This window comes from Dipteris shenzhenensis, chromosome 24, assembly GCF_047967505.1.
Source record: "Dipteris shenzhenensis isolate YYH24624 ecotype China chromosome 24, Dip_SZ_1.0, whole genome shotgun sequence".
In the NCBI taxonomy this organism is placed as follows: Eukaryota; Viridiplantae; Streptophyta; class Polypodiopsida; order Gleicheniales; family Dipteridaceae; genus Dipteris; species Dipteris shenzhenensis.
Window position 1 is genome coordinate 38,027,313 of NC_141619.1, and position 23,135 is coordinate 38,050,447.

The window sequence follows — 23,135 nt, forward strand, 5'->3', positions numbered from 1 at the left end:
TTCCTCCTAGCAAGGGCTCCACTAGTCGTCGTTAAATTCTCTCTAGCGGCCAACAATGTCAAGATGCCACATGTGTGTGTGTGTGTGTGTGTGCATGTATGTATGTATGCATGCATGTATGTATGTAATTGTATATGCATATATACACACATACATACATACATACATATACAAATACATGTGTGTGTGTGTATTTATGTGTGTGTGTGTGTGCGCGTGTGCAAGCTCTAATGATATGGGTGCCCAACCCACATCTATCTAGCTACTCCAGGAGCTTCTCTACCCCAAAATAGTACCAAGGTGTCCATCGACCTTGTAAGCTATATGCCTACCATATTGTTGTTCACACATTAACCTAAAGGGTCACTGCCATGTGGCAGCCCCTCAAATATCCACCATTGGACCATGGGCTTGAATCATCCATTAGCCTCATTTGTGAGGTTCTAACACTCCCCTTCATTCTAAGCGCGAGGGTAGCTATCCATGTAGGGGGGAGAATGGATTTACCACCATTGCCGAAGTCACACACACACACACACACACACACACACACATTTATCAATGTATAAGTGTACATCTTGAGAGTCATTGTAAGTTCTTGTGAAGCCTTTAATGTGATATGAGGGACTTGAAATTTGCCACCTTAGGATTTGGCACCCCTCCTTTTAAGATGAAATTTGGGAGCTCACAGCAAGAAGCATGGCTATGGCGGCTGCTGCCCCGCCATCTCCCCCCATCTCCGTCCCTCAAAAGCATTGCAAACTCTTCTCCAGGTGACCTTAAGGCTCCATCCATCTTCTCCACAGAATCAATGGCTTTTGCCTTTCTTTTTTCATTACATCCCCTGATGCTGCATTCGCCTTTGCTTTCGCAGAATCGACAGCTCTTCTCTGCGGTTTCCATGCCGTTCCCAACCCATTTTGCTCAGCTCTTCGCCCCTTCAAAGACCTTTAGCGAGCTTCGTCGTCTCTTCATCCGAAGAGCTTTCTGAAACGAGCAGTGACAACGGAGAAGACAGTTCATCGGACACCGAGGACATCGCTTCCCAAAAACGTAAGCGTTTCAATTCATTCTGGAAACCAGGGTTTCGGGTCTTAGCTGCACCAGTTTAAGTAAGTTTGGACCGCAATCGTCGCCTCTTCACCCCTATGCAGGTAAGCAGCGTTCGGACTCCTCACGAACGAATACAGTCTCCCGGGAAATTAGCTCCAAGCTCAGCGAACCGGAAGAATCCGAGGATGAAGAAGAGGAAGAAGAATACGACTGGCCTCCCCTTGTGTGTTGCTTCGGTGAAGCCATGACAGATTTCGTTCCTAACGTAAGACCACATTTCAGGCAGATGGATAAGGACATGTACGCAACTTGGAAAATGTTGCAATGGAGCCCTCCAGAGTTCGCCCGCGCTCCCGGCGGGCCTGCTTCCAATGTGGCGATTGCCTTAGCACGGCTGGGCGGCAGAGTCGCATTTATGGGCAAAGTGGGGGACGATGTTTATGGCCGGGAACTGGTGCAAACTCTAAATATGAACGATGTGCAGACTCGCGGTGTGCGATTTGATTCAAAAGTTCGAACTGGGGTTTCCCACTTGAATCTTTCTTATGAAAATGGGGAGTTGAAAATGTCGTCTGTTCTGCCAAGTGCAGAAGATTCTCTTCTGGAGTCAGAGATCAATGTTGATATCTTGAAAGAGGTTTTTGCTTCACCTCTTGAATGAGTCCTTTCAGTTATTTCTTGTAGCCTACATCGACCAGCTCATTTAGTTAACTAAGAGTAAAAGTGTGAGAAGTCTGGGTTATGCATCATACAATGAAAAGAGAGGGTGCATTTGCATTTAAACGTTTTTGCCCATTTGGCAGGCTCGGATGCTCCATTTTAATTCGATGATCCTGACTACAGAACCCGTTCGGTCGAGCCTCTTGTCTGCGATTAGGCTTTCGAAAAGATACGGCGGTCTTGTATTCTTTGATGTAAATCTACCTATCCCACTATGGATCTCACGTGAGCATACCTGGGACATTATCCGTGAAGCATGGTCAGAATCGAATTTCATAGAAGTGACAAAGCAAGAGCTGGAGTTTCTTCTTGGGGAGGAAAAGTGTAGACGGCGACCGCCTCAATACGCTTCGAGGTCAGTAAGGGAATTGAAGGCGTTTCGTGATGAATATCATTATACGGTAGAAGAAGTTGCCCCAATATGGCACGATAATCTGAAAGTACTCTTTGTAACGGATGGTACTTATGTCATCCATTATTATACCCCTGAATTTGATGGAGAAGTACTTGGGGTAGAAGATGTCATCATTTCATCTTACAGCTGTGATAGAACTGGTTCAGGTGATGCCGTCGTGGCAGGTGAGTCTTGGTGAATCCTGAAACATTTCTTGCTCTGTTTTTGGTGTATGGTTTTTAACTCCCTGTTCTTGTCGCTCGTGGTTGTAGGGATTCTCAGGAAATTATCATCACAGCCTTCACTTCACAACGACAAAGAAACGCTACCAAAAGCCCTTAGGTTTGCAATGTCTGCTGGAGTCATTGCACAGTGGGGTATTGGTTCTGTTAAAGGACTACCCACCGAGGGTGCAGCTCAGAATTTAACAGAGCAAGTTTATCACCCTGTATTTGTTCAACCATTAGGTAAGTAGGTGTTGGAGATAAACCTTGTACGGGTGATGGGAAGCGGCCTCTATTTCTAGTACGATTGTTTTCAATTGGCATCTGTAACGTGAGCGTGAGGCTTATATTATTTTCTCACTAGATGTACCCATGCTGTTACTGAATGCAGAAGTGTGAATGTGTGTGTGTGTGAGAAGTAGAAGTAGAAGTAGAATTTATTAGCGTCCTCGGGGGTCAAAAATGACCCATGGGACCCGTCTCAATACAATGTAAAAAGACTCTCTTCAAAGAGAGGGGTCAGGAGTCTATGAGTTCCTGATGACAGGTAAAAAGACGAGTGACAAAAGATCCCAATGCTGCCGGAGAGGCAATGAAGAGAACTGATGTCAACAGAGCAGAGTCCCCCAGTATATGCTGGTAGTCCTCCCTGATATGTGCATATCGGGGGCACTGTAGAGCTACATGTGCCTCCGTCTCAACTGTCTGCATGTTACAAAGGGTACATACTCTAGCATGTCTAGGCTGGTGTATCCAAGCTCCCTGCTCAATGGCAAATGTATGAGATCCTGCACGGAACCTGGCGATGTTTCTGCAATATAGAAGGGGGATAGGTGTGTTAATATAAGACTGAGCATGAGTCTCTATGGACATGTATGTAGACCAACATGTGGGATTTATGTTGTCTTGGTAATATTTCCGCTTTACCCTCTTTTCACTTGTCAACTAGTGATTCCGCAAACTGCTCAGTAAAGACAGTTGAAACTCTTGCATGTTGACCTTTTTAGGCGGCATGGTCAAATATGCTTCCACTTTCCATCTGCTGAACCAATTTCTTATGTCGGTTGCCCATCTTGTGCAGATGACCTTACTTTTGTAGTTCTTTTGAAGCTTTGTGCTGGCATTCCATGCTTTATGAGGCAGCCTATCAGGTTGCATTTGCTGCACCTCTATTAGGTATTGCATAACTCTGATCAATGCATGAAATTCAATCGGTCTCCTTCCCGTTTCCAACAGAAGTATTGAGTATGGAGTAGTGGGTTTGACACCAAGGTGTCTCCTTAAGAAAGCTTTTTGCATTTTCTCAATATCATTCCATGTAGAGGCTGAAATGCTGCCTCCCCATACTCCCACTCCATATAATACTGTCTGCACTACATATGCATCAAACAATACATTTCGAATTTTCCAGTTCCTAGTGTCGGTGTGCCTGCAATCATTCTCAAGCTGGTAGTACTTCCCCCAACCAGTGTCCATCGTTCTATGTAGTGTCCATCCTTCTATGTATACATTGCCACCATCTGTGATCTGTCGGGATATCAACCCCTAAGTATTTGAAGGTGCTGACATACTCAATGATCTGTCCATCAAAGGTGATCTCAGGGGGATGTTCTGGCTGATTGGTACAGACTGCCATCGTCTTTGTTTTTCCGACATTTACTTGCAGCCCGCTTTCCCTACAAAAAGAGAGAGAGAGAGAGAGAGAGAGAGAGAGAGAGAGATTGTACAATGCATATGTACCCATGCTGTTACTGAATGCAGAAGTGTGAATGTGTTTGTGAGAGAGAGAGAGAGAGAGAGAGAGAGAGAGAGATTGTACGATGCACACGATTCATCATGCCATCCGATACAGTGGAAGACTGAGATTATGTTAATAGCAATCTTTATTAAAGTGTTGGGCTTTGCCGCTTGGCAATCACAAAAGGTCCAAAGATTACAACTGTACAGTGTACGCTTCCATCGCCGAAGAGGCCTAAATGCATCTTCTGGATCCTCAATGGGAAGGCTGGATCTGCTCACTATGGAGGCTAGGGTTTGCTATTCATGGCTAGGGCTCGCTGTGGATGTAGGTAGGACACCAATCCCATACAAGAACTAGACATGGCGGGGCAGAGGGGCTGTAGAGGATGCTGTGGGGGGCTCCTGCTGGAAGAAGCAGGGGGCTGAGCTGCTGCAAGCTCTGATGCTCTAGAGATGAGCCTTGGGGTCTGTCAGTCTAGGTCGGCCAAACCCTAATCTGGCTGTAGGGCATTTTTCCTATAAAAGAGCCCCTTTGTTGGGGGTCTAGGCAGCTCATTTAGTGCCTGAGCCATCCAGAGCACCAGGAAGGCCAGGGATTAGGTGTACCTCATGCAGGGAGAGTAGCAAGGAGGTCTTGAGGAACAGCATCATGCCAACCCATTGAAGCTCCTTTGGAGCACGCAGGTTGAAAAGTTTGGAGGTATGCTGTAGAGGTAGAAGGTAGCCTATGGGAGTGCCTACAGTCCAATTCAAGGCAGCACACAGGCTGCTGGACGGTGGTAGATAGTGCACCATATTTCTAATTTGGCGTAATCTATTTTACTTGTTTTGGTTTATCTATTTCAAGAGACTCCGCAGGTCTTTAGAAACCCAGTATAGCTGCTTATGCTTGGGCACTGATGACGACATAAGTGTTGCTTTGCTTGCTAAGTATGTCTTCCTTTTATTTTTCGTAAAAGTTTTTGTTTACCTCTTTTTTCTTTTCTTTCATTTTCTCTTTTATTTTTTGTGTAGATTTTTGGTCTTTAGAACAACAAAAAATTAAAGTTTGTATGGTTGGATTTATTCTAGTCTTTATAAGCTTATTAAAAGTCTTGGAAAGACCGAAGGGTCTACGAGACTGTAAGAAATTATGATACAATAAAAGATAAGGGGTGGGGCCACTAAAGCAGGCATCCACACCATCTGAGAATATCAATAGAGAAATACACCGCGATGTCTCTGTGGAAGAGTACACATAACCAAGCATGTCTGTCTGCATGAGAGCCAAAAAAGGACAGGGGGGGATCCCCACCAATTGGTCATTTGTCCTTTGAGTGTTAGAACCTCTATATGCTGTCTGGTGGACCAAATCCTCCTCTTGGCTGAGGATAGAGGAGGTGATCTTGGCTTACAATGGCTCTAGAGAGACCTGGCGTCATCAAGAGAGGGCATTAGTAATAGGGCTATGCTGATGCTCAACTTTGGCAATCTGTCTGGGCCTCTCTCTCCTCCATTGTGGTCTCTGGAGTTGTGGCAAGCACTACGGTCTCTCCAGTCGTCTGTCTTCCCAAGTTGGAGAGTAAAGAGGAGATATCTGTGGTCCTCATGTGCAAGTTAACACAGAGGGTGAGTTTGTCATGTTGTGCTCTCTAGATTCTGGCTGCCATGTCCCCCTTGTGGCCTCTATTCTAGAGTATCTGGGTGGAAGCAGTGTGTGGTTGTCCTTTGGGTGGGCTCCTAGGGGTCCTCCTGGTCTCGCCTCTATAGCCAGAGGAGTTGGTCTCTATGTCACTGGGCCTCAAGTAGGAAGGTCGCCATATGCTGGTGCTGGGGATGGGACATGAAATTCGAGTGTCCAAATGCGCTCTCAAATAGATAGTAGTGCCATTCGTGTATACATTAGGCATCGGAAGCAATGTGCTCCTCTAACTCAACCTCCTACATGTCACTAAAAGTGCATATTTGTCTCTTATGTAATGCCCTCTGCTTGGCTTGTCTGAAGATGTAGTCACTGCACTACCCAGGAAGGTTTCCGCAAAGCTTTAAGCTTATTTTCTTTTGGTGATTGGATAAATTCTCTGCACATATTCACAATGCTATTGTGGGGGGATTTGTTAGACTATTTGTAGTGTGTTGTGAGTACACCCTTTGGATGCTTTTTCTGTGTTGTGAAGGAGGATTAGCATGAGTTTCCTTTAGAGGGAATATATCCCTTGTTTTGGCATTTTTTATGTATCGCAAGTGTTGCATTCTCATACAACTCCACGTTTCTGTTGTTCTGCTCTCACCCCCATTCCAACAACCAACTGCTGCCAGTTGATTCTCAAGAATTTTCACCTTCACAAGGAATTCATGAGCAGAATTGATCATGGAGCAATTCTCCCTATATTCTTGGCTTCATAGAGATCCTTCAAGATCTTTCATGCCTCTTGTGCTATTTCCTCCAATCGGATATGGGGCATGACCACATCCACAATCGTCCTGATCATCATGGATACATTGTGGCATCCACCACATCGATGGGTTTCATCTCCGTTTCTTTCTTCACCTCCTAGACTTCCTTGGCCACCAAATGGCTCCGGATCTTCAATTCTAGATCATATAGTTGGTACCATTCAACTTTCTAGCCTCATTGAAATTTGGAATGATGTGAGTTAGACACTATGGCAAGGTGTATATTACCAGAACTCTCTTATCTTTTCCTGCACTCATTGCAAGCCAAACAAGATACACCAAATGTGGAAGCTCCTCCCTCCTGGTAGGTTTAGTCCCCTGTCATGGCCTTGTAGGCTAGTGCTAGTAATTTTTTGTATTTAGTCCATATAGATAACGTAGGACATTGTCCTAACGCTAATCCTAGGGCTATTATGAGGCTGCTTTTCCCTTTCACTACTCACTACAATAATTTACGTACGGCTTGCTGCAGCCTGCTCCACTGTGTGTTGCCTTCAGTTGTCGCATTCCTTCTTTCATTTCTGTCAGTGGTGTTAGAGCCAGTTGGCTAATCTTGTCGAATCTGCTCCTGCTCCAATCTCAATAGGCCGCCATTTTCTTGCTCAAGTTGTCACCTAAGTTCTAGTGTTCTTTGCTTTCTATTGGTTGCTGGCTGGTCGAGATGTCCTTTTCTTCACCATAGAACTTCACTGCTCTCTGCTTGAGATGCACTTGCTCAGCGGCGAGGTTGCCACTACGTTGCCACATTCGTAGTTATTCATCGCTAACCTTCAGCTTGCTTGCACGTCACCTGTCTTCTGCTTCAACAGTGACGCTTCTGCATGCCTTCTACTGTGCCTAACTACTGTTCGTCACCTTGGAGCTAGTAATCACTTGAACTGGCCGCTGCCATTTTATCCTGCAAGTTTGCCTTTGAAAGCACGTGTCCGTCTCCCAGCCAGCTGCCATTCTGGTGGATATGTGCAGCTTTTTGCTATAGTAGTGCCGTTTCTCTGCTGTACATACTACAACAGCTCATTCTTTATCCGTAAAGTCGTATACACTGTATGGAATCTGACAGCTACTCTGAGCAGTGTGTTGTGAGCTATTTTTTTGGTTACTGTTTGCTACAGGTTTACTGCTATTAAGTTTACTGTGGACTTGCAGTTTGCATTTGCAGAATAGAGTTGACTTCAATTAACTCTGGTGACATTTGATTGAATGTACTGTCAGAATCTGGGGTCTTTTGCTTCATTTATCTTTGCATTAGGCCCTCATGTCTCAGAATTCTTTTTCAAGTGCAGACAACTTTAGCATTGTGCAGGAAGCACACTTTGGCACTCAGTTATGCACGCAGTTGACCTTATGTGGTCAGAGTCAAACATTTACACTTGTCTTTAGTGCAGTCATTTGATTCAATGAGTTTACTTTGGGTTTTCTGTATTTTGCCTCAGTTGCAATGGCAAACAATGACTTGTCTGGTATGCTTGTCCGAGTTGGATGGCGCCAACTACCCGATGTAGTCTTACATGATGCATCATGTGTTGGTGGCCGAGAATTTGTGGAATATCATTGTAGGTTTGAGTTGAGACTTCCATCACAGGCAATTGCCACTACACCTGTCGTTACGGGTGGTGGTAATGATGTTGACACTTCATCTTTCAGCACTACTGCTCCTTTGCCTCCAACTCAGAAACTGCCCAAATGGCATGGCAAAGATGCACAAACTCATGCTTTGATTGCAGTGTTAGTTAAAAGGGTCATAATCCCTCACATCAGATCTTGCAGAATAGCAAAGGATGCTTGGGCTATGTTGGTGTCTTTGTATCAGATGCACAATGAAGCAAGAGTTGCATATTTGTGGAAGCAGTTGGATGAGGAAGAAAGCATGGATGCCTATTTGACCAAGATCAATTTAAAGAGCAGTTGGCCAACATTGATGAAGTTGTGCCAAATAGTCAGATTGTGTCCATAACACTTAGTGGGCTTCTTGACTCTTATCAAGGGTTTGCAATCACGTTGAGGTTGGTGGCCATTGGCAATCCCAACCATTATAGCTTTGATCAGCTTGTCTTTGTTGTTGTAGGAAGAGCAAAGCTATGCTGATTGGAATGCCTCTATCACTATTGATTAGGCATTTGCTACCCATCATAAGGTGGTGCAAAGACAGCAAAGTCATGTGGGAACCCAAGCCTACTTGTGGTAACACTTAGAATGCCAATAAGTATGTAGATAAGAATAAGAAAAGATGCAACAATTGTAAAAAGCCAAGGATTCGCTCGAAGCAGAAAAGAAGCAGTCTAGCCTTGCAATTATTGATGTTCATCTTCCCGTGAGAAGGATGAATCAACAGATGTTGCTCATGATGATTGGGCTTTTGTTACCACATGCCAATATAATCCTTCTATTCATGATTCATGCATGGTTGTTTCTAATGCATTCAGTACTTGGTGTTTTGACAGTGGTGCTTTTAAGCACATAATTGCTTGCAAGAAGCTGTTTCTTTCTTTGAATGATGCACCTAATTGAAGCACTGTTACTTATGTCAATAATGGATCTTATGTCGTAAAAGGCATTGGCCAAGCTGACCTTACTTTCGTATCTGGTGATCCGGTCTCTCTTCAAGATGTCTTGTATGTTCCAGTAATAAAAAAGAATCTCATATCCATTTCAGCCCATTCGGATATAGAGTTATCTTTGATGGTTACCGCCGTGCAGGTTATGATTTCAGAAATGGCAACACCGTTGTCATCACTAGAACATTGACTAGAGGTCTATACAAACTTGATGCCTATGAGAGAGAGAGTTACAACAGTACTTGCAGTAGAGGATTATGTGGTTGCAGACACTCATTTGTGGCATGAGCGCTTGGGGCATTTGAACTATGGTAGATCATTTTGTTAGCTATTTTTCTTCTCTTTCGTTTTCTTCTTTATTTTCTTTGTAGATTTTTGGACCTTAGATCAACTTGCATATATTCTAGTCTTACAAAGGTATATATGGTATACTGCTCAAATTGCATTCGCTGAATGTGGTTGTTGATCTCCCCAAGATGCACACATTATTCAAATATGTTTGTGAGGGATGTTTGTGGGGAAAATATATCAGTTTCCTTCACTAAAGAGGAAGTGTTGGTGCAGCCCGTAGGTTGCATTTTAATTACAGGGATGTGTGTTGTCCAATGCAATCAGCATCTGCTAGTATTCATACTTTGTTACTTTTGTGGATGACTTTACCCGTCATACTTGGGTTTACTCATTGAAATCCAAATTAGATGTCTTTGCATGCTTCAAACAATTCCTTGCTATGGTTGAGAATGAAAGTGGGCACAAGATGGTCACACTCTACATTGACAGGGGGGGTGAGTATATGTGCCTTAGAGATCACCGAGTTTAGACATCATTGAGCAGTATATTGTGTCATTCACACCACAACAAGATGGTGTTGTGGAACACAAGAATAGAACCTTGATGGAGATGGCATGGTGCATGATGTATTGTCTTTGTCCAACAAATTTGGTTGGATGTTGCAAATTATGTCTTGAACAGATCACCCATGGGCATTGAAGACTCTCACTCCCTATGAGGCTTGGACAGGTCATAAGCCGGTCATTTCACGCATGAGTGTTTCGATGGCTTGGGTAGCCCTCACTCAGTCACTGCTTGATCTATTTTAGCTTGGTCAATGTGAGGGTTGACAATTAATTTCTATTTGTGGCCGTAACACTTGCTAGTGATTGAGTTGGAGTCTCCATGGACTCATCAAAGTCTGAGGCAGACTTACCAAGGGCAGAAATGTATTAGAGGCATTAGAATAAAAAATAATTAGTTGTTTTTTACAGTCCAACAATGGCATAACAGAATTTTCACCACTGTGCTAACAATTAGTTGGTTGGTATAACCAATAGCCTTTGCTTTCTGAACTTGGATCAATGAAGATGCATTTGAGTGCCTTATGCCATAACTGAGATGAAACATTTGCAACTTCAGTACTTCACTAGGTGCAAAGTTACTGCCAGTTGTAGGAAAGGTATCCCATGAGGATGGCAATGAGCACAAGCGGAATATTGCCTTAGTCTCTGTGAAAACAAAAAACTCTCCAGATGGATGCTAGACACATTTAAAGCATAGCAAACAAGTTGAGCCTTTGTCTGGCCATACAAGAGTGGCCTCTCATCACGAGAGTGGAGGTTGCATTGATTGCTATAGCTTGCAATGAAGAGCCACTTTGTCACAAAGATGCATTTGATAGGAAGGATAGGATGGAAGCTATGATATCTGAGCTAGACTCAATTCATCATGATAACACTTGGGAATCATGTGATCTGCCTAAAGGCAGACGTGCTAGGCACCAGTTGGGTATAGAAACTCAAGAGGAAGGGTGATGATAATTTTGAGTACCATAAAGCCCCTCTTGTTGCAAAAGGTTATGCTTAGCAGCAGGGCATTGATTTTGAGGAGACATTTGCACCTACTTCAGGCATTACTACCATTAGGTGTGGCTTTGCTATAGTAGCCCATCATCATTGGCAAGTGCATCAATTGGATATCAAAACTGCTGCCTTCATGCAGACTTGCAAGAGTGTGTATGATAAGTTAGCCTCTTGGTTTGATATGAAAGGATGAAAATAAGGTATGCGGATTGCACAAACCACTGTAGGCATACTGGGCTTGGTATGCCAATGTTTAGACTCATCTTATTAGCCTTGGTTTTCTACAAAGAGCACTCTCTTTGTCGGCAAGCATGATGCCGGCTTACCGGTTTGAATTCCATATGTTGATATTCTTTGGATTGGACCTTCCACTCAGCATATTGCAGCCTTAAGGTCGATTTGGAGCAGTCATTTGCAATGACAGATTTGGGCTAGGCTAAATACTACCTTGGCATTTGGTTTGCTCATGTTGAGGGGAGTATTATGATGAACTTGTCCAAATACATTAGACACCTCCTTCAGAGATTTCATTTTAAAGATTGCAAACTAGTTTCTACACCTCTACAGTCTGGTCCCTGTTTCTCCTTGGATAAATCTTCTGAGCACTTTGATGCCACTCTCTATCCATAGGTTGTTGGATGCTTGATATATTGTCACACATGGCCAGATTTGCAATATGCTATTTCCCAATTGAGTAGATGTATGCACAGTCAAAGTTTGGGCCTACTTTATGGTTACAATTCTTCACTTACTCTACATGCTTTTACAAATAGTGATTGCGCTGGATGTTATGACACTCAAGTGTCACATAGTGGCAACTATTTTATGCTTGGAGTTCGGTTCAGCTAGAGTTTCTACTTCTAGCTAGGAAGTTGAGTACACACAAGACAGCTTTTATAGGCGCTGTGGAATGTACATGGGTACAAAAACTACTTGCAAATCTTGATGTTGATCAAACATCTCCTACCAATACCTACGTTGACAGTCAAAGTGCTTTAGCCATTGCACACAATCTAGTGTTTCATTGAGTGTTTACACAACCTAGGTTTTTGGCAAGCTTTACACTTGTTCCATTTGCTATTGTTAGAATGTCACTGACCCACCTGTGAGCCCCTGATTTGAGGGGACAAGGGGGCAAGAGACTAGGGGATTGGGGGAAAGCAAGAGGGCCTACTTGGCTTGGAACCCACGCTGCGGGCAGACATGGCGCAGTAACAACGGCGCCTCTTGGAGCAGCAAATGGAAGCAGCCCATGTGTTGGCAATATTGACCTTTATATAGGCCTGGCCCAAGCCGGTCAGATGAGCCTCCAAATGGTCGACCAACCTTGTCGGTGGTGGAGCCCATTAGGTTGGTGCTGTAGCAAGGGACCAACCCCTTGCTAGTCGGTTTTCAGAGCCAGCAAAGGGCCTATAAAAAGCCCCTACTCCCCCCCTCATTCCTCATCGTGTGCACAGACCAGCCTTGCACAGGCAAGCGTGCAGGGAGAGGATTAGTTTCATATAGTGCAACAACACCTCTTTGCTGTTTTGTATGCTCATCTCTTGAGCTTTTGTCAGCCCACTGTTGTGGAAGAACATATCAGAGTTTTGCTCTCTCTCTCTCTCTCTCTCTCTCTCGCTCTCCCCCCCCGCCCGTCTCTTTGATTGTTGTTTGAGCTGTGATCGGGAGTATGAGGTGTGAGTGATTCTATCCTCTATTTCCAACATGGTATTAGAGCAAGGTTTCCAACTCTAGAATGGAGTTTCTCAGCAAGAAGGTGATTCCAATCAACACTCAGGTTTGCTGCGTGGTAAAGTTATCTACTGTAAATTCATTTTTCAGCTTGTTCGCTATTACAGCAAGGATAGAGGACAAGGATTCTACTGTTGCCTTTTCAGCCCCTTCTCTTCCTTCTCCAGATTTCTCTCATTCACCATCTCGAACTTTGGAGAGTCAAGGAAACTAGATGGGTCGAACTAGTTACCCAATCTGGAAGGTGAAAATTCGGAGCCATTTAGTGGCTCGGAAGTTGTGGAAGTTGACAATGGGGGTAGAGGCAAAGTCGGAAGATATGTTGGACAGCAAGGGGAAGATTCTCATATTAGTAGATGGAGAGGAGCTTGAGAATCGGTAAGACAGAGATGCCCACTCCCTAGCATTAATCATAGGGACCACGGTGGACTTTGTTCTTCCGTACATCCAGATGGTCGAGACGTCTGTAAAGGCATGGGCTATTCTGAAGGATTTGTATGAAACAAGCAACACATCTCGTATCTTGCTTCAACATCAACTGTACAATCTAGATATGATGAGGCAGACAATGTTCATGACTATCTGACAAAAGTCAAGGTGGTAAGGGAGTAACTTGCTACAGTTGGTCAGAAGGTAGACTCAAGTCATCTAGCATTGCTAACGTTACACAAGCTACCTCGTAATTTCAAGAGTTTCATGACTCTGGTCATTGCCAGATAGAGGACCAAGTCTCTTACCTTCGAGGAGCTTGCTCCTTTACTATTGCAAGAAGAGGCTCGGGAAAAGCTATTTACTCAATCAAACGAGAAGGCTCTCGTGGCAAGGGACAAGTCCGGCATGGGTAAGTTCAAAGACTCCAAGAACAACAAGACTGAGGATGTAGAGAAAAAGAGACAGATGAAGTGCTTCTACTATGAGCTGCTTGGTCATTCTGTTAAGGAGTGCCGCAAGAAGAAGGTGGACCTCAAGTGAAACGAGTCGTCCAAGTCCAAATAAAAGCAAAAGATCGAATCAACAAACGTCACGATTGACGTTCTCTTCATCATCGCTAAGTACTGCTTCGTGTATGCAATCAGTGAAGGAAAGGAAGGTTGGCACATGGATAGTGGAGCTTCAAAGCACATGTCCAACAAGGAGTGGTTCAAATCCATGGAAGGTACGCATCCTGATTCCAAGGTCACTGTGGGGTACCAGTGGATAGATATTTTCTTTCAGAAGATCGGGCTTCAGCAGAGTCCATTAGAGGCAAATATTTATCTTAACATAGAGGGGGATTTGCGGCTGGTATTGGTTCTATATGTAGATGACCTCATCATTACAGGGGATCCTACGAAGGAGATTGCTCAGGTCAAGAGACTTCTCATGGAGGAGTTCGAGATGATTGACTTAGGCGTTCTCCACTACTTTCTTGGAATTGAGGTGAAGCAGGGAAAGACTTGTATCTTTATTTCACAGGAGAAATATTACAGGGAATTGCTCAAACGCTTTCAAATGGAAAATTGCAAAGCAGCAGTGACTCCCATGGAAACTGGTTTGAAGCTGCATCTCAGTCGGTTGATTTATCACTATATCGACACATGGTGGAGAGTTTGCTTTACCTCACCAATACCAGATCGGACATTTCCTACACAGTTGGATTGCTCAGTAAGTTCTCCGTCAACACCTACGACATCACTTATACGAGAGGCATTGAATTGGGAGGTTTCTGCGATAGTGATTGGGCAGGTGATATTGATATCCAAAGATCGACCTTTGTATACTGTTTCTTACTCTCATTAGGAACTCTGTCATGGTTGAGTAAGAAACAACCTACTGTCGTCCTTTCATCCGCAGAGACGGAGTACAGGGCTGCTTGTATAGCGGCATGCGAAGCATCAGGTGGATCTTGGAGGACATGAATGTGGCCTAGGAAGATGCGATGGTGGTTATGTGCGACAACTAGAGTTGCATAGCGATCGCCAACAACCTTGTGTTTCATGCACGGACAAAGCACATTGAGGTCCTCTATCACTTTGTTCGTTAACTCATCGACGAAGAAGTCATAGAGTTACGTACTGCCCGATCGAAACAACATTTCGGATGTCTTCACAAAGGCACTTCCTAGGGAACAGATGGAATACCTCATTCGACACATGGGGATCGGCCCACAATTGTCATTGAGAGCGCGTGTTAGAATGTCACTGCCCAACCTGTGAGTCCTTAGTTTGAGGGGACAAGGGGATAGGAGACTATAGGGGGTTGGGGGAAAGCAAGAGGGCCTATGTGGCTTAGAACCCACGCTGCGGGTGGACATGGCGCATCAACAAAGGTGCCCCTTGGAGAAGCAAATGGCGGGGTCCGTAGACTGCATCAGCAGCCCATGTGTTGGGCACATGAGCCTTCATATAGGCTTGGCCCGAGTCAGCCAAATCAGCCTCCAAGTGGTCGACTAGCTTGGTTGATGGTGGAGCCCATCAGGTCAATGCTGTAGTAGGGGGACGATCCCCTGCTGGTCGGTTTTCAGAGCCCAGCAAAGGGCCTATCAAAAGCCCCCACTCCCCCCCTCATTCCTCATAATTTGCACGGACTAGCCAGGCAAGTGCGCAGGGAGAGGATTAGCTTCAGATATTGGGACAGCATCTCTTTGCTGTCTTGTACACTCACCTCTTGAGCTTTTGTCAGCCCATTGTTGTGGAAGAATATATCAAAGTTTTGCTCTCTCTCTCTCTCTCTCTCTCTCTCTCTCTCTCTTCTCTCCTCATCTCTTTGAGTGTTGTTTGAGTTGCGATCGGGAGTGTGCGGTGTGAGTGATTCTATCCTCTATTTCCAACAGCTACATGATATTGCCATTCGTGTTTTCATACATTGATATATCCTTTTGGATGAACATGTGCAACCATAGCATTAGTTCTAGGTATTTCTAAGATGTTTCTAGAGTACTTCACCCATTCCATAGAGGGTGTCTTGTTAGGTTTACTCCTCGGGTGTGGCCTTGTAGGCTAGTACTAGTTATTTTTTGAACATCTAGTCCACATAGTCAACGCATGACAAGGAGTGGTTCAAATCCATGGAAGGTACGCATCCTGATTCCAAGGTCACTGTGGGGTACCAGTGGATAGATATTTTCTTTCAGAAGATCAGGCTTCAGCAGAGTCCATTAGAGGCAAATATTTATCTTAACATAGAGGGGGATTTGCGGCTGGTATTGGTTCTATATGTAGATGACCTCATCATTACAGGGTATCCTACGAAGAAGATTGCTCAGGTCAAGAGACTTCTCATGGAGGAGTTCGAGATGATTGACTTAGGCGTTCTCCACTACTTTCTTGGAATTGAGGTGAAGTAGGGAAAGACTTGTATCTTTATTTCACAGGAGAAATATTACAGGGAATTGCTCAAACGCTTTCAAATGGAAAATTGCAAAGCAGCAGTGACTCCCATGGAAACTGGTTTGAAGCAGCATCTCAGTCGGTTGATTTATCACTATATCAACACATGGTGGGGAGTTTGCTTTACCTCACCAATACCAGATCGGACATTTCCTACACAGTTGGATTGCTGAGTAAGCTCTCCGTCAACACCTACGACATCACTTATACGAGAGGCATTGAATTGGGAGGTTTCTGCGATAGTGATTGGGCAGGTGATATTGATATCCGAAGATCGACCTTTGGATACTGTTTCTTACTCTCATTAGGAACTCTGTCATGGTTGAGTAAGAAACAACCTACTGTCGTCCTTTCATCTACAGAGACGGAGTACAGGGCTGCTTGTATAGCGGCATGCGAAGCATCACGTGGATCTTGGAGGACATGAATGTGGCCTAGGAAGATGCGACGGTGGTTATGTGCGACAACTAGAGTTGCATAGCGATCGCCAACAACCTTGTGTTTCATGCACGGACAAAGCACATTGAGGTCCTCTATCACTTTGTTCGTTAACTCATCGACGAAGAAGTCATAGAGTTACGTACTGCCCGATCGAAACAACATTTCGGATGTCTTCACAAAGGCACTTCCTAGGGAACAAATGGAATACCTCATTCGACACATGGGGATCGGCCCACAATTGTCATTGAGAGCGCGTGTTAGAATGTCACTGCCCAACCTGTGAGTCCTTAGTTTGAGGGGACAAGGGGATAGGAGACTATAGGGGGTTGGGGGAAAGCAAGAGGGCCTATGTGGCTTAGAACCCACGCTGCGGGTGGACATGGCACATCAACAAAGGTGCCCCTTGGAGAAGCAAATGGCGGGGTCGGTAGACTGCATCAGTAGCCCATGTGTTGGGCACATGAGCCTTTATATAGGCTTGGCCCGAGTCAGCCAAATCAGCCTCCAAGTGGTCGACTAGCTTGGTTGATGGTGGAGCCCATCAGGTCAATGCTGTAGTAGGGGGCCGATCCCCTGCTAGTCGGTTTTCAGAGCCCAGCAAAGGGCCTATCAAAAGCCCCCACTCCCCCCCTCATTCCTCATAATTTGCACGGACTAGCCTTGCACAGGCAAGTGCGCAGGGAGAGGATTAGCTTCAGATATTGGGACAGCATCTCTTTGCTGTCTTGTACACTCACCTCTTGAGCTTTTGTCAGCCCATTGTTGTGGAAGAATATATCAAAGTTTTGCTCTCTCTCTCTCTCTCTCTCTTCTCTCCTCATCTCTTTGAGTGTTGTTTGAGTTGCGATCGGGAGTGTGCGGTGTGAGTGATTCTATCCTCTATTTCCAACAGCTACATGATATTGCCATTCGTACTTTCATACATTGATATATCCTTTTGGATGAACATGTGCAACCATAGCATTAGTTCTAGGTATTTCTAAGATGTTTCTAGAGTACTTCACCCATTCCATAGAGGGTGTCTTGTTAGGTTTACTCCTTGGGTGTGGCCTTGTAGGCTAGTACTAGTTATTTTTTGAACATCTAGTCCACATAGTCAACGCATGACATGTAGGACATTGTCCTAACCCTAATCCTGCAGTTATTATGAGGGTGCACTTTCATTTTGCTCCTCTCTGCAATAATATACGTATGGCTTGTTGCTTTCTAGTGTGTGTCGCCTTAAGTTGTTGCATTTATGCTTCCATATGTGAGAGAATAAAGATTATGCATTTACAATCATGCAAGGTCCAGATACCATAGCATAGTAGAAGAGCCATAGGAGGTGTAATGAAGGAGAAACAGATTGGCTCATCCTTGTAGCTATTGAAGCTTGGGTGAAGCCTACATTAAGCCACATGGCAAAATAGGCTCAAGTGGTGTCATTCGAGGCCGTTTTGGGTGCATTACTTTAGTCGTAGTATACTGCAGGTGTTGCTATAACTTTTGGCAAGCTTTGTACTTGGATTCATATACATATTCTTTTGGCTGTACCACTGAATGTTCCAAATCTAGAGCATTTTCTTTGCCCTTCATGCCCTTGATGTTTGCAGGTCAAAGTTGTCATGGATGTATTCACCTCCAAGTATTTTTTTATCTTCTCTCTTACTACATGACCAAGCAACTTGCGCCAAGTTTTACAGAGACTATGCCATCAAGTTTTCGCATTATACGTAGGTTTCTTACGTGAAGTATGTAGCATACGAGTATTTGTTAATGAGCAAATGATATTTGAGTGAACCTGCAAACTAACCATACCTCGTATGTTGAATATCACCTTGTTGTTCATCTAGCCCATCTTTTGCTTTTGCCTAGTTGGCTACAGCTATCCGTTTTGTTGCTATCCATGTGGCTCACTATCTGCATGCAAGCTTCTTCTGTGAGCTATGGCGTTACCAACTCTCCTAGGCACTGTCGAACTAGTTGTGCCTTGTTTTTATACATCTACTACTAGCAATACGTCGCCCAAATTTCCATAGATGAGCTTTGTTAGAAATGGACCAACAGAGGGTACCACAATGGAAGATTGATAGAATAGCCTAGGAGCTCACACAGTGTGTGTGGGGTGTGGAATCACAAACTTCTTTACTTAATGTATATCATATAGATGTGAAGGCTCATCAATAGTAGATCCAAAGTCCCACCAAAGCGTGGTCCTTTGATCTTACCACAAGGTACTTCTATTATGTACCGGATATCTCTAGACTAGAGCTTGTGTGCTCCATCTCGAGTGTATGTAAACTCTTCATCCCGATCCCTTCCACCTTGCTGTCAGTAAGCTAGCCAAAAGCTAGGTCTGCAGCTCTACAACGCACTTGCCTTCTCCTAGATAGAGGCTCACAGGTGGTTGGTCTATTGCTCCTTCTATTTGAAGTGCTGCTCCAAGTGAATGATTTGTGAGGGATGAATGGCCCCCTTATATAGGCACCAAGGGCAAGCAAAGCTATCGACCCAGCAGGCCCAAAATGGCCAATCTGTTGGTCATCCTGCCCCCCTTTGCACCATTTAATGGGCCCCTTTTTGGGGCTCAAAACAAGGGGCCCTTTGGCCCACAAAATTAGGGTAGATAACCTCTATATATTGAAGGCTCCAACCCCCTTAGTCTAGCCTTGTAGCCAACCTGGTAGGCTGACTATGATGAGCCCTCCTGCCCTCCACTTGGCTGACTTTACTCTGCAGGGCTTTCCCACCATCTGTTGCACCACCTTGCAAGTCCTATTTTGTTGTAGGCCATGAACTTGCCATACTCTTTGCCAAGTGTGTCGCCATCAAGGCGCCTACGCTCTTGGATTACCACGCCATGTTGCTGTTCTAGATCTGCCTCCTGTTGGGCCAAATCTAGGGTTTGTTGTCCCTGCCATCTAATCCTTCTACATGAACTTTCTATTGCAGCCATGCTTCCCTCTAGGTGCCTTTCTCTCCTCTCTTTGATTCTTGCCCACATGGTAGGCCCATCTGTCAATCGCTCAAGACCTAGGTCCACCCCCCCCATGCTCTCCTCATATGGGGAGGTGACCTTTCCAACACCCCCTCTCACCGACACATCGAGGCCCAATGCCAACACGTGGATGACGATGCTCCAGTAAATCCCTGGTCATATTTCTCGGCAACATTTCGATGTCGAAATCTTTTCCTTGCTTTTCACCCAGTGGCTCCTGCTCCACCAGGTTCGGTTTTGCTTCCGCACACCATCCTAGTACACATGTCCATCTTTGGTAGCACCTCCTGGAACCACGACCTTCAGTCACATTCTTGCCTTTGAACTCAAGCAATCCAGATGCCACAATCTTCCAGTTGTCCCCCTCATAAGGAGTGAACAACCTAGAGTCTTTGATGCACCATGCTCTCAAGGTTTGTCTCAACCTGTCCTTACTTTGGCAATGTCCGCAATAAACAAGCAGGTACTCTTCTGGCTTCAATACGCCTTGTCCATCACCTTCTAGCAATCTGTGTCTGAGATTCGAAGAAGCACCCACACTTCCTCTTCTGTCTTCAAAGAAGGCCCATTCCTTCCAATATCGCATTACATGAGACATATGAAGAGAAGATTCTCTCCACAACATGCTATAAAGGCTTTAATTAAGAACATCAAGTACATACTAGATTGTCGTATTGCTTGTGTGCTTGCTCTGAAAGCAAACCATGTACCTCATTGAGGCACATACCAATAACCTGTGCAATCTTGTACTTCCCCCTTCTTAATTAAAGCATCCATGTGAACATGAAACCCTAGAATACTCCATGGAAGACATCCACACACTTGGAAGATTCCAAGCACTCCATGGTGTCCTTCACCTTCACAAAGGTTTTTGACTCCCCGTCTGTTAAACATCTTCACTGTGGCTTCTAGGTCGGCATATCTGACCTCAGTAACACACGGAGATGTCATCAAGAACAATTCTTTGATTACCACATTTGCTTTAGCTTTTGTGACACCCTTTCAATCTACGTCGGACTCGTCGTTGTTTTTCTGATGTGTCTTCTTCTTTCTGCAATCCTTTACAAAATGGCCTGGCGTGTCACAATACAAGCACTTCTTTTTTTGCTAATCAAGGCCAACTGGCATGATTCCACCTTTTGACCAACTGATGCTAGTGGATCCCTTACCACCTTGACCTTCGTCAAGTGTATCGAATATCCCTCATCCATATCCAAGTTGTAGAGCTGATGCTGAAGAAGCAAGATTCGGGATGTATTATCTGTCTCGTACAGATCCTTCACAATGGCCCACACATTAGGGGAGGATTGGGGTCTCAAAAGGGCCTCATAAGGAATGGATTAAGAAATGGATTAGTCCTAATGAAAGGGCCAAGGTAGGTCCCAAAAAGTTCTAACCCCCCCTCACCTAGGTGGGTTAAGCCCAAAAGTGACCCCATCTCTTACACCTCTTACACAACTCTTACTCCTAGGCGGGGGAACCAAAAACTTCAAAATTCAAAATTTGAATTTTGAATTCCCTCCCTCCTCTCTCCTCCCTCCCTCCCTCCCCCTCCTCCCTCCCCCTCCCTCACTCCCCCTTCTCACTCCCTCCTCCCCCTCCCTCCTCCTCCCCCTCCCTCCCTCCTCCCCCTCCCCTCTCCTCCCCTCCCCCTCCCCCTCCTCACTCTCTCCTCCCCCTTCCTCCTCCTCCCCCTCCCTCCCTCCCGCCTCCACGCCTGCTCCTCCTGCCGTCCCCCTCCCTCCCTCCTCAATGCTTGCTCCTTCTCCCCTCCCCCTCCCTCCTCCTCCACCGCTGCTCCTCCTCCCCCCTCCCTCCTACTCCTCCCTCCTCCCTCCCTCCTCCTCCACACCTACTCCTCCTCACCCTCCACACCAGATGGTCTGCCCCCTTTTCCTCCTCTTTAACTACTGGTCCTCCCTCCCCCATCCCTCCTCCTCCTCACCTTCCCTCTTCCTACGTGCTGCTCCTTCAAGCCTGCATCTCCACACCTTCTCCTTCTCTACACTCCTTTAGTCATGGCACTATTTGAGGACGTCTCCAACAAGTACCAGGTTCACTTGGAGGCTGAATATGCAAGCACATGTAGTCTAGGATTGAGGGGAGCTTCCAAAATCCACAGTCTTCATTCGCTAGGAAAGAAGCATCTCAATCTTTGGGTAGAAGGATCCTTGTACCCTTCTGCGAACCAAAAGAGCCCTCCTTTTCATACAATGCATGAGCTAGTTTGGTTTGTTGGAAATGGACATGCGGGGTTACTTGGTTATTGCAATCGGTTAAACAATGCTCAATCAATGGTTATGCAAGCAAGCGAGATCTGCAAAGCCCAAGTAGAGATGCTAGCACATTTAGGAAATAGCACCATTGTTGCAATGCATAACTCTATGTAGGATCTTTAAAGAAAGAACCAGGATCTTCATGATAAAGCCAAAGCATTGGACTTGGAGAAAAATGCATTGGACTTGGAGCAACATAAATTAGAAGAGTCACTTTGTAAGCTACCTGAGTCCAAAAAAGCCTTGGAAAGATCTATATACAATCAAGTTCGACGAGCTGTAGAGAAACAATGAGAGAAGGCAAAAGAATGAGTGCAAAAGATGAAAGAAACACCTTTGGGATTGAAGGAGAGGAAAATAAGGTACTTACATAACATGGATGCATTGGCACACACTGGTGGTGCTAGAAAGAGGAGAGTCCGGGCTACAAGGTTGGTTATCAAATGTTTCAATGAGATTACACTCTTTTGTGCTACACTGTTTGTGACTAAGTTTTTATTGTGCTCTTCTTTAGGAACTTTATGGAAGATGTGATGGGAAGAACGGATGGGGATGATATTGACTGTTCATATGCTCTAGCTAGTTTATTGATGTCAAGCGATGTCATTGGGATACTAAGGGACCCAAGATACAAGCGCCTACGTGTGCCAGTTGCTGAAGAGGTGATGAAGGACTTTAAGGATATTGTGGATGCAAAGGAGATGCTTGCAACTTGTGATACTGCCGGTGTAAGTCGTGAACCTTACACATCTATTTTCAAAGTTTTCAAGTCTGCTATTTTGGGAAAGTATAAGAAGTCTATAGTGCCCCTACCCACACCTTGGTCTGTGAGACGTGCACGGCGAGAAACAAACCAATGTGCAAGAGAAATGCTTGGAGGGTACCATTGCGTAAGGGGCACAATGACTTGGAAGAGTAAAAAGAAACCTGGCTTGCAAACCTTTGAGATGAATGCTTTCAACAATGTCTACTTATATGTTGAGAAACTGCAACAAGCCATGGTCAAATTCTATGGCATGAGAGAAGATGGTAAGAGGAAATCCATTATAGCATTGCACTTTACTTAGTTCATTTCCGATATCATGTTTATCCTAACGAATTTTCTCTTTTGTTGTATAGATTGCAATGGAAAGCTCATATTTGCCATCAAAATGGATGAAGCTCAATTGGTGAAAGAACACAAGTTAGAGAGAGTCATCATCTGCATTATGAATAAAGCCTTAGCCTTTGTTCAAGGGGACGAAGAAGTAGAGTAAGATTTCTCAGTGCAATCAGAGAAAGATATATGGTGGCTTGCAGCATTTGAGACTTCGAAAGAGTGCCATGAGACATTGAAGTGGGTTCTAGATAGAACAGGAATC

The 23,135-nt window shown here is 44.8% G+C and overlaps 1 protein-coding gene across 1 annotated transcript; it reads left to right on the forward strand.

Annotated features, from left to right (window-relative positions):
* The first annotated feature begins 618 nt into the window (after positions 1-618).
* Positions 619-2,760, forward strand: FLN1 (fructokinase-like 1). The gene is made up of 5 exons (XM_087395405.1): positions 619-773; positions 875-1,053; positions 1,155-1,690; positions 1,857-2,352; positions 2,440-2,760. Exons 1-5 carry the CDS (start codon positions 700-702, stop codon positions 2,640-2,642), a joined length of 1,488 nt encoding a protein of 495 aa, XP_087251531.1. The 5' UTR covers positions 619-699; the 3' UTR covers positions 2,643-2,760.
* Positions 2,761-23,135: the final 20,375 nt, after the last annotated feature.